This window comes from Cebus imitator, unplaced genomic scaffold (assembly GCF_001604975.1).
Source record: "Cebus imitator isolate Cc_AM_T3 unplaced genomic scaffold, Cebus_imitator-1.0 Scaffold62, whole genome shotgun sequence".
Lineage (NCBI taxonomy): Eukaryota > Metazoa > Chordata > Mammalia > Primates > Cebidae > Cebus > Cebus imitator.
The window spans coordinates 6703460-6715984 of NW_016107377.1; the positions used below are offsets into that span (position 1 = coordinate 6703460).

At 41.6% G+C, this 12525-nt stretch overlaps 2 protein-coding genes across 9 annotated transcripts in view; both read right to left on the reverse strand.

Moving 5' to 3' along the window:
- MBNL2 (muscleblind like splicing regulator 2) overlaps positions 1-12525 on the reverse strand; it is a 173014-nt gene that overhangs the window by 84411 nt on the left and 76078 nt on the right. The gene's annotated exons all lie outside the window — the stretch shown is intronic.
- Positions 6602-7148, reverse strand: LOC108305407 (ubiquitin-40S ribosomal protein S27a-like). The gene has a single exon (XM_037739092.1). It carries the CDS (start codon positions 7099-7101, stop codon positions 6631-6633), a length of 471 nt encoding a protein of 156 aa, XP_037595020.1. The 5' UTR covers positions 7102-7148; the 3' UTR covers positions 6602-6630.

Below are 12525 nucleotides of genomic sequence, written 5' to 3' on the forward strand. Positions count from 1 at the left end.
TTAGCATCATATCATGAAAACGTTCTTGGCACTGGAATCTCTAAGATGATCCAGGGCAATACCCTCTTTTTATGGTACAGACACTGAAGCTAGAGAGAGGACGTGACTTGTCTGGGATCACAGAACTCTTTGGAGTCAGAGCCAGAACTAACTTGAATCCAGGCCTTTGGATGCCCAATCAGAACCCTGAAGACAGCATGAGGAACTGGTTATTTGCTTAGCCTTCAACTTTGACATTTCTGCTGGGGGCTCAGTCCTCTGCCCGACAGTCCTGTTTTTAGCACCGTCCTAGGCCTCCACTTCGGTTAAATCTCTTCAAATGAATGTCCAGACACCAATATTCCGCCTTTTGCATAACCTGCTTCATAATTCATTACAGATAGTCCTTCTCTGTGCTATTCTTGATCTTATTTTTTCTTCGAATGAAGAAAATGAGCTTCTACTCTTGGTGTTAACTTGAATGAAACCAACTAATGAACAGGAACTAGCTCTTAGTGTTGAGTTGAAAAATTGCAAAATTTAAAATTTTCAAATCCCCATGGCATGAGCTATGCTCAATCTTCTATCTTTGTGACACTTTTCATCTCCCTTTCTTCCTTGATTTTCCCATTGCTACCATCCTCTGCAGGGCCCATGTTATTTCATTCCCAGCTGTTGGTTTGCTTGGGCTGCCGTAACCAAGTACCACAAACAGGATGTCTCAAGCAATAGGACCTCATTCTCTCACAGTTCTAAAGGCTGGAAGTCCAAGATCCAGGTGTGTGCTGGGTTGGTTCCTTCTGAGGGTCATGAGGAAAAGACCCATCCCAGCACCCTCTTGTTGACTGCGGATGGCCATCTTCTTCCTGTCTCTTCACACTGTCTTCCCTCTCCATGATTATCTCATGTCCAATTTCCCCTTATAATAAGGACACTGGGTATATTGGATTAAGATACCCTGATGACCTCACTTTAACTTGATCACCCCTGTAAAGGCCCTGTCTCCAAGTAAGTTACAGTCACTAACAGTGGCTTGAACTTCAACATATGAATTTGGGGGAAGATAAGATGCAGCTGCTCTTGATTGCAAAGGTCATTTTGACATTTTTCATTTCCCTGCTCAAAGTCTTCCATTGTCCCCACTTACCAAATAAAGTCCAAATTCCTCACTTGGGCATGCAAACTCTCCCACAGCCCTGTTCCCAAGTGTTGTTGTTATTTATCTCCGTGCATGCCCCATGGTTTTTTATGCTACAGTCCAACCATGCTACTCTCAGATTCCAAACACACCCACACTTTTCTGCCTCTGTGCCTATGCTCACGGGCTCTTTCTACACACACTGCCCTCTTACTCCACCCCCACAGGCCCATCTCTGATGCCCTTTCTTCATGTTGACTCCTCAGTCCCACTCAGAAACGTCTCCTCCCCGAGGCTTCTTTTGCTTATTATTATTTTTCTTTTGGAAAAAAGAGAGAAAAAAAGAAAAAGAAAGAAAAAGAATGAAAGAGAGAAAGAGGAAGAGAAAGAGGGAGAGAGAACCAGAGTCTTGCTTTATTGCCCAGGCTAGAATGCAGTCTAAAAATGGGTATTGAAAACCTCTTTTATGCCGATAATTGTATAATTGTGTCTTTTGCTTATCTTGCTAGAAATGAAGGGCTATGACCATTGTCATAGTCACAGTTACTTGTATTCCCTGCTGCTAGACTGTACGTTCCTTAAGAGCAGGGACTTACTCATCCTTGCACGCCTCTCAGTGCCTTTTCCCAAAGTGATCACTTGTATGTTTTGTGAACACATCAGGGGAAAAAGAAATATTCTGTTGTACAGATTGATCATCATAAAACTTCAGGGGCCTCTAAAGCAGCTCTTGTTGTAATAGTGGGCAGGCCACACATGATGTAGGTTAGCAGAGAGTAAAATAAATTTAAAAGGGGTTGCGTGTAAGATTTAAGATTATTGGTGTGTGGGTATGAGCAGTGTTAAAAGTTGGCATCATCATTTTTACTAGGAAATTCCCTTTGTCCTCATCATTTTCCCCTTCCAACAGAAAATTCCATGAAGCTCATTTCTAAAGAAAAGTAAATACCCAGATGGCCAGAGGGATGACCTTTCTCTAACAGAGGGGATGGATTTGTTATCCAGCCAAATGTTTGAAATTCTTCCACCAGCATGCATAATTGAGAGAGATGTGTTAATTACCCTTACATGACAGCTGGTAGGACTTCCTAGAGGAACTCTGAGAGTAGTATTGATCTGGAATCATTGTAAGTCACTGTACTGTGGTGATATAAAGGTAAAGCTCTGGTAACAGTTTTTGAATGAGCAGGTCAATGTGCTGGTCCTCTATGAACTGGGGCCTGCAGGCATATGGCAGCCAGCCAGTGCTCGCCTGGCAACAAAAGCACCAGTGTGATTCTTTGCATGACTAGAAATGGGTGATACAAGAAAAATCCCAAAGATGTAATCCCTATTATTATAAAATCTCTATGGCTCAAAATGAGTTGTTTTCAAAGAGAAACACAATTCCAAAAAGTGAGGATGAGATTTTTGTTTTTATCCCCTGTATCTGTAAACAGCATTCTCATCACTGAGTGTTATTTAAGGAATTGAGTGCACAGCATTTGACTCAGCACTGTGGACATTTTGAAGAGGGAGCAGAAAATATGATCCGTGCCCTAGAGGAGTCGCTATCTTAGCACTTGGGTGGAAAATAATTTAATTCTCTAAAGTCTTTTCCAGGTCCAAGATTTTATGATTCAATGAACAAAAAAGAGATCATTTTATCTTTAAGCAGCAAAAATGTCATGAATATTCTTTTATCTAAAAAGCAATTCATATTTACTAATATAATTTGGCATACTGCTGCTACATTAAATTTTTCAGTTTTTGTATCACAAATCTGCACAAGGGAGCTTTTGAGTTTATTTTTACCTTTCCTGTTGCTGACTAAATATTTTCTCTTTTACCTGGAATCACATGAAACATGGGATTACTTGACTTTTCTGAAATCCAATATAACTTCATGCTGGCTTCCAAAGTAACCACTTTGTTGTTCATTCATACATTGCTGAAAAAAACTATCTGGTTTTGGTTGAGTCTAGGGAAAATACACTCAAAGTTTTTTTTTTTTTCCTTAAAATGTGTAGAGGAAAAATATACATCTCTTTTAAGCATCTGGAATCAATTTAAGGCTTTGGCACACACAGTGGAAAAATCAATAGAAGTTCAAAGTTGAAAGGCAAAGTTGGCCTCGACGAGTCTCACTAAACTTGTGTCCACCAAGAAAAATAAAGAGAGGATTTCTGACAACCAACTAGGATGGTAGGTCAAATAATCAATCAATCAACAAATCAATCAACATGGCTTTATTGAAGATGGTTTTATTTATGTTGCATGCTGGGAGATGGAACCCACGAGATTTAGACTTTCTTTCTATCCTCCAGAAAGGTTTTCAATTAACCAGGTAGAGAGCAGAAACATGCCTTGAATGATAAGGTGTAAGACGCTATATTGAGAAAAATCAAGAGTCTACAGGGCTGGGCATGCAGGGAGACTTCATGAACACAGAGTGATCCAACCAAGGCAGAGCTTCCACACATTCCTGAAATCCTGTTGAGAATTCATCCAAATTTTCTTCCCAATTAGACAAGAACTTAGAGTCCTTGAGCCTCATTCCTGTTGCTTGGCAACAACACCAGACTCTACTGAGCCCCAGGAGACCAATGTCCAGAGGCTGTCTACTTCCCAAGCAGGCCTCCTCCACATGAAAAATGAGCTCATAAGTAGGACACCTATTCTCCTCATCCCTTTCTGGTGCTGGGAAGCCCTTCAAGTTTTACTGGAAGTATTTGCTCCTTTGTTCCTTGCTCAGATGGAGAAAGTGAAATGAGGACCACCAAGGGATGAGTTTCCCATTTATGTCCCAGGCAATCCCACTGATGCCCAGTCCCAGCCTCTCCATCATGTTTACAAATCATTGCAATATAAAGAAAGAGGTGTCTTTTATGTCACAGTAGCTGCAAGGAGTGACCATGAATTTGCTCTCAGAGGGTAATGGAAGTCTCCAGAAACATGTGCCTTGAAGAAGAGGAAAGAAGAAGATGGGACTGTTTGAAGAAAGTGAGAAAAAGTGAGAGTGCTCAACTGTGTCAAATACTGCTGAGAGGTCAAGCAAAATGAAGGGCTGCAAAAATGGCCATTGAATATGGCAATTAAACAGTTACTGGTGGTCTCATCAAAGGCAGTTGGTGGAGTATTGAGAGCAACCACCAGGTTGCCTTGCAGTGAGCAAGGGTTAAGGGGCAGTGGCGAAGAAGGTCAGACAATTCCATCATCTGAAATATCCTATTAAGTTAGGTTATTCTGGTTGGGGACACTGGGGAAAGGGGAGAGGAAATGATTTTTAACGTTATAGAAAATGTTTTCATTTTTCCACCTTTCCTCTGTATAAGGAGAGAAGGGGAACATGGGCAGACTAGCAGTGGAAGCTGCTCAGTGAGGGCACAATAATGCCAGGACACCTCCAGGCTCAGAGAAGAGAAAGCCCCACTGGAATCTGTTGGAATTAACGCATTTGTTCTATTCCCTTTTTCATTCCTTCTCTTCCCCTTCCCCCTTGGTCAGCTACTCTTAGAAACCACTATTGCTTGGACAGCTTTCTGTCAAATGTCTTGAACTTTTCATGAGAAACCCATCATAAGACTCTGGCAAAAAATATAAAATCCCTGGAATTTTTTGTTGGTTTGTTTTGAGACAGGGTCTTCCTCTGTTGCCCAGGCTGGAGTGCAGTAGTGTGATCATAGCTCACTGCAGGCTTGACCTCCCAGGCTCAAGTGATAAACTCTCCTGCCTCAGCTTCCTGAGTAAATGGGACTGCAGGCATGTGACACCACATCCAGCCATTTTTTTTAAATTCTTTGTAGAGATGAGGTTTCACCATGTTGCCCAGGCTTGTCTCAAACTCCTGGGCTCAAGTGATCAATCTGATTTAGCCTCCCAAAGTGCTGTGATTATTGGCGTGAACCACTGTACCCAGCCGATTTGGGATTTTGAAGTGATGGTTTAGGCTTTTACGCAGTTAATTTAAAATTACATCTTTCTAATATTGTCCGAGCATTGGGGATTGATATGTTTTCTGATTTGCTCATATCATCTGATACATGTGTATCTCTTAGATTTCACTATTTCCAAGTAGTAGATTTTAAATAGAAATTCTCCTATTAAAGCAATTTCCTAATTATGCATAGGGGTAGTAGAAAGAAAATTTGAAAATAAGAGTAATTCATCTAAAAATATATGTTAGCCATTGTTTTTCAACTAAACCAAATAATTTAACCAGAACTCCTGATAAGAAGTCAAGTCAAGATGCTAACTGGAATTTTACCTTTTTAAAATATCCGTGAAGGTGGTAATTAGCACTTACTTGATTAAGGGTGGGCTGGTAATTAAAAGTAGGAAGAATATGGGCAGAAAGCCCAACAGAACACAGAGTAGTGATTTTCAACCCCCTTTTTTAAGCAGCAGATTTCCAATGAAGCCTTATGTAGAAGGTCAATATATAAATCAGATTTTAAAGCATAAAGGTCAAAAAGAACTTCTCTAAATTAAGCAGAGCTGGTATCCCTCCAACTTTCTCGCCTCAGAGACTATCGTGGAAGCAACACCACAGAACTTATTATTTTAATTCTATGTAATAATGTGTTTTGTTTGTAAGCATTTAATAGTTTGCAAATCTCTGTCGTTTCATCGTATCACTTGATGTTTATAACAATACTACGAGCTAAGCAGCCTAGATATTACTGTTATTATTGCCACTTTGCAAATGATTTGCATAAGTTCATCTAGCTTATAAATGATAGATCTGGGATCCAAAACCAGGTCTTTAAAGATCTTATACTATGATCAACAAAGACTTTTCTCCTGGAATAACATAAAAACAGTGTTTTCTAATATGACTTTCCAACTGAATTAATCAGAGAATTTTTAAAAATGCAAATTCCTGTCCCCTCTATTGAAAATATAAACCAAGGGCCATGGATTGGAGCCCTTCTTCAGATGTGGGATTAGGTTTGGAAAACGCTGGTGTCAAGTCATATGATGGTCTCTGCCTCCCCAGTTACTTCCTGAAAGTGGGCTAGAAGTTTGAGAGAGGGCTTGTCAGCCCACAACAGTGTCACTTATTCAATCATAGCATTAAATTATATCCCAGTGACCGAAAGAGCTGGTGCATATTCAATTATGCCTAATTTATACCCTGGGACATGCTGGTTCTGGCTCGATGTAAAATCCTGGTAGAATCGCAATTTAACAGACTTGACAGGACATCAAAAATTGCTATGTTGTCTCCAAAGCTCATTAAATGAAAGCCTACACTTTCCTATAAGGTTCAGAGACAGTCTACATTATTATTTTTCCATTCGTTTTTGTGAGGCATATGTTCAGCAAATACTTTATTGGAAAACAATAGCCCGTCAGAGAGTGTCCCTGAGAAAATGGGGCATTCTGCCACCGGAGCAGGGAGGCCTGAGAGGAAATACTGCAGTGCCCTTCATGGCTGCAGCATTTAATGCAATGTAATATATATATATACACATACATACATATACATATTTGTTGTTGTTGTTGTTGGTTCATGTCTTTTATTAACTCAGTTACTTGTCTTCTGGTTTGTTGAAGCAGTAAGTCAGACAACATTTGCCACAATAATGTCTGTCAAAGTGGCTTGCCATAAACACTCCAGCACCACATTCATCAGAAGGGCACTCTCTACGAAGGCGACTAATTTTGCCATTCTCGTCCACCTTATAATATTTCAGGACAGCCAGCGTAACCTTCTTTCTCTTGTGCTTATTCTTCTTGGGAGTGGTGTAAGACTTCTTCTTCCTTTTCTGAGCACCACCAAGAAGTCTCAACACAAGATGAAGAGTAGACTCCTTCTGAATGTTGTAGTCAGACAAAGTACGTCCACCTTCCAGTTGCTTGCCAGCAAAGATCAGTCTTTGCTGATCAGGAGGAATTCCTTCCTTATCCTGGACCTTGGTCTTTACATTTTCTATCGTATCCGAGGGTTCAACCTCGAGGGTGATGGTCTTCCCCATAAGGGTTTTCACGAAAATCTGCATTTTGGTTGTGTCCCCACCTGAGGCGCAGATGGCGGATGGAAAAGGAAGAACCAATGTAATATATTCTTAATAAAATTGATGTGATCCAAAATATCACTGCTGCAGCCTGGGTAGTTGGGAGAGCCAGCAGCTGGCTGGGGTGTGCCTGGATTCCGACCTCTATGCCTTCTCCATTTTGATTGTCTCTCACCCTGGCACCCTCTTTTACTGTACACCTTTCTTGTATGGTACCTTCTCCATTGCGTTTGCTGGTCCTGTGGTTAATCCTCGTTTCTGTTTGTGGGCACCCCCACCCATTGCCAGCACCCAGCACCCTCCCGACTCCACCTGTTTTCCCTTGAGGGCTGGCATCTGCCTCGTGACTTCTGCCATCCAAATCTGCACTACCGGCTCCTGTCCCCAGATAGCTAAGAAATTTCTACCCCAAAAGACTCCTGCCAGCTCCCCGAGGAACTCATTATCCCAAAGCCTGCCCCTATGTCCTTCACTGGGACACAATTTCCCTGTTTCTGGGAAAGGTTTCGTGCTTCCTCCTCATGCCCAAGGCTGAAGCTTGAAGCCACATCTGGAGAGTACAGACAGGTACAAAATGCTCCGAACTGGAAATCACATAGGGCCTGGTTCAAATCCCTGCTCTGCTGCTTGGGTGCTATGGAGTCATTTCAAATCTCTGAATCTATCTCCTCAACCACAAAATGGAGAAAATAAGAACTTTTTCATGACATGATCGTAGGGATTGGTGGCATAGCTACTGGAACACGCTTGGCTGCAGGGCTCCCAGTCAGTGCCCCTTCCTCTCTTCTTCATTGTCCTTTTCACTCTCTGCCTGCCAGCCTTTCCTGTCAACGACCTCACCCTTCCTTTCTGTTCTATTCCCAGAGCCAACAAAGTCTGGCCCCCTGCTGAAGTACAGACTCCACAACAGCCTCCTGGAAGTTTCTCTCTCTGTCCCCACTGGCAACATATTTACACCCATTGTGTTTGGATTGAAATTATCAGGATCAAACTCAGCGCTGCCATGTACCAGCCATAGGAAAAATAAAACTCTCTAAGCTTCAGTTGTCACATCCACAAAATGGGCCCAATCTCATAGGGTTCCTTGTAGGGATTAAGGGAAACACTTGTAAAGAACTTGGCATAGTGCTGGGCACTATTACCACTCTAGATCACCAGATTACAAATCATAAACATCCATCCTATCATTTTTCTACTCAGAGAACTCCAAGGCTTTCCCCTCCCAACCACACCCCACAGCCAAGATACCTTCAGGAAAAAGGACAAATTACTTCTTTCGGCATTCAGGCCCCCTGTAATACAGAGGTAACACTACAAAAAGCATTACCCATCATGTCTTTCTAATTAAAAGGGATTATCTTCCTCTCATTTGACTTATCAAAATAATGAGCCATTTCTAGAGAAAAGGTCTTTGGAAAGCATTTGAGAATTGTTTCTGGCTTGGGTCAGAGAGGGAAAGGGGGGAAAATAGCCTAGGAAGATCCTTTTTGTTTCAGCTTTCCAGAGGAGAGGGCTTTCAGGGAAGAAGCAAGGGGTGATAGCTGCAGGACCAGGGAGAAACACACCTCCAAGGATGTGCTGAGAAATTGCTGCCAAAATCTCAAGGAGTTTTAAAGAACATGATCTCTGAGAAACACTGGAATACGGTCACCTCATGAAGAGCTGAGCAAGCATCCAACCAGAAGAAATCCAAGAGGAGTAGAGCTTACTGCTGCTCTGAGACCATGTAGGTCAGGGACCAGGGAGACCCATCTGCCCTATGTTCTAGTGACCACAAGTCACCCAGAGCAACTGATGCTCATAATACAGGAAGGTTGTAGGACTCTCAGTCAGCATTTGCTATCGATGAACTAATATAGGCTGATGGTGTTTTCTGTTAACTAAACCCCTCATCTAAACTGGTTTGTTAAATTGGGCCAGTGAAGCTGGACTGACTTGTAGGGTGTCTTTCCCCCACGGCTAGTGGAGAACTCAGTGCCAAGTGAAGCATGATACCGCACTTCCTGCAAGTAACTCAATTCTCTTGGACCAGAGCATATCAGACACCAGGGTAACCTCAACCTAAAAGCATATGGAATGACATACTGCCACCCAACCTGTTCTCCTTCCTTCCTCCCTGTCCCTCAATGGATCACACTCAACTCTCTTCCATCACATTGCTCCTGCTTCTTCTCCTGCCTGAAATGCTCCGAGACACAGTGAGGTCATTAGAAACCAGACATACATCCCACTTCTTCTGCTTCCTAGCCTGGGGAGAGGCATTAATATAAGCTCTCTGCTTCATTTTCTTTCTCTGTAAAATCAGGGTACCTATTTTAATGATATGTTATAGGGATTAATGGAGTAATGCAGGCAAAATGCCTGAAACAGGGCACAGCATGTAGCAGGCAGTCAATAAGTGTTCACTCCATTCCCACTGTACATGTTAATGTCTTTATGTCTAGACAAATACCACAGGTGCCCGAGGGTACAATTCCAGTCTCATCTCATTAAGGAACCTCCAGTCAAACCTAATCCTAGTCATCATCTCCCATTTTGAAGTCCTACTTAGCTTAATAGCTTTACCACTAACTCAGGCACATCAACTGCCATTGTTACTCATCTATTCTGACACAGATGTCTTGTTTGGCTAATTCAATATACGTTTCTGAAGGGTACAGCTGGTGTCAATGACAACTCTGTCTCATCACTCCAGCTTCCTAATGGATCTATCATTGTTATAAATGCCCAATATATTTGTGTGAGTAAAGGAGTGAGTGAAAAAATCCCAGTGCAAGGGTAAAAGGCCATTTGTAGGTATAATCCCTACTGGATTATAATTTTGTTGACTTCTTATAATCCAGTAGGCATTGAGCATCCTACTTATAATCCAGTAGAAATTGAGCATCCAAATTTCTGAAGCAGTTCAATGGTGGTTAGCATGGAAGAGAGTATAGTGGAGTAAAGATGTTGAAGGTGAAAAGCAAGAAGAAGACAAAGGCAATGTTACAAGAGAGGCCAGTTGGGAGCTTAAGCTGGCCTCATGGAGCTGTTACAGATTCTGAGTTAGACAGGAGGTTGACAAGCATTACCGCCTGAGCTCTGCCTCTGTCAGATCAGCAGCACCATTAGACTCTCATAGGAGTGGGAACCCTGTTGTGAACTGCACATGCAGGGGATCTAGGTTGCATAATCCTTATGAAAATCTAATGCCTGATGATCTAAGGTGGAACAATTTCAACCCCAAACTATCCCCCCACCTTCTATGAAACCAGTCTCTGATGCTAAAAAGGTTGGGGACACTGCTGCTGTATATGGTGAGGAAGATTGTTAGCTGTCCAGCAAAACTTATTCTCTGTTACTTTCACTGTCATAGAGCTATGGTTAGGTACATGGGCATCTTGCCAGGGCCTGCATTTCCAACCCTCCTTGCTATACGAGGTGGCTGTTGGACAAAGTTTTCACCAATAGGTTGTGAGTGAAAGTGATGTGTGTGGTCCCTAAGGTGGGACCCTTACGGTAGTGAATAGGTCTCCCCCACATTTTCTCTTTTCCTTTATGGCTGGTTGGGACCTGGCTATATCAGTGACTCAGCCTTGTCTATGCAATTCTAAGGCCCTAGAGCCTAAAGAATGGCAGAACCACCACAATATGGAAGAAATATGGGCCTTGAATGACTGTGGAACAGCCCCCACATCCTGTGATGAGACAGCAGTAAGCTTTTTGCTCATTGGTCTAGGCCATATGGTTAAAAGCCACATGATGGTTGGGTTTCTTATGACAGCTTAGCTGCTACAACCTCATTGACACATTATATGTGTACCTATGGAATATATCTCTTAGAATGTTTTTTAAATAAAAAAGATACTAGTGTACAAAATAGTACAGCAAACATTTTTGTTCCTACTAAGTAATATGTTTTGAAGACTTTTTTTCAAGTCGTGTGTATGTCTTTGATATAGATGATAGATAGATAGATATAGTAATTCTACCTTATTTCCAAATATACAGTATTTCACAGTACCAATGAACCATAGTTCATGTAACCAATTCCCTCTCTAGAGTTCCTCATTGATTAGCAGTGTGACTGTTTGTCCTTTTCTCTATTATTGCTACTACTGACATGAGCATCCATGTACATGCCTCTGTTCATATGCACAAGTATTTCTCTAGAACGAATATCTAGAAATGGAACGACTGAGTTGAACCATTGTGAACCTTTAAGAATTTAATATATATTTATGAATTATCCTCCAAAAGCCTAAATCAATTTATATTCCATAAATCTATTTATTTGTTTGGTGCCTGTCCCCTTTCCTCTCTTCCCAGAATGTAAGCTCCCTGACAGCAGGAACCTTGTTTTGCCTTCACACACACTATTATGCACTGTGATAGTGCATGGTTCCCTAAAACACTGACAATATTAGAAAGCTTTACATTTCATTCAGCTAATAGGAAAAACAGAGAGAAGAAGTCAGTGTAGAAAGAATGGGAAAAAAACTAGAAAAATAAAAAAGTAGCTGGAACCTAGTACTAACAAAAACCACCAATGCCCATGCTTTGTGAAATTCTGAGTTACATGGATTCTTCAGACCAGCACCAAAATTTTCAATCCTGATTCTGCAATTCCTAACTTCCCATTGCTTTCCTTCTGCCTTCCTCCCAAACCAGCCAGGTACTGCTACAAGTTATTCTTTCACTATGATCATTATACTATGAGATTACAGTCTGCCTACACTTATCAGGTGACCACGTGACCTCAGGTGATCCGGAGGATGAGCTGTAGTGTGCCAGTGAGTTTGACTTTATATTATTAGGATTCAACTGCACTGTCTCCATAGCAGAAGGCCCACTGCAGGTGCAAGGGACAAGCAATCCTTTATGCCTGTGTATTCCTCTACTACTTTTTTGGCACAGACAGGAGAATAAAACTTCCCCATCATTTCCTACTCTTATAGATACGTTGGAAATATTCATTCACCAACACATGCTTTTGTGCTAAGTCCTTTAAACAGAACCTTATTGGTGAATTATTGACAGAAAAGAATATTTGGGATATAAAGAGGCCTGAGGTAATAAGAGAATGATGATGGGGAGGAGGAAGAAAAGGTAAGATAGACATTATGTAAAGGGAAAAAGGTCATGGGTTGACTTGGGTCAAGTCCCAGATCTTCCCAGTTATTGTGTGATTTTGCAAAAGATATTGCATCTTGTTAAACCTCAGGTTTTCCATCTTTTAGAGAAGACATACTCATTGAATGTCTCCCATGTGCCAGGCTGCATTCTAGGTGCTTGGGATATCGCAGAAGGCAAAACAAGGTTTCTGCCATCAGAGAGTTCATATTCCAGGGAGAGAGAGGGAAGACAGACACCAAGCAAATAGAAAGATGTATTCATGTATTCAAGAAATAGTAACTGCCTTCCTACTTT

Excerpts from the sequence above, each read along its gene's own strand:
- LOC108305407 (XM_037739092.1), bottom strand. The coding sequence starts at position 7,101 with ATGCAGATTTTCGTGAAAACCCTTATGGGGAAGACCATCACCCTCGAG.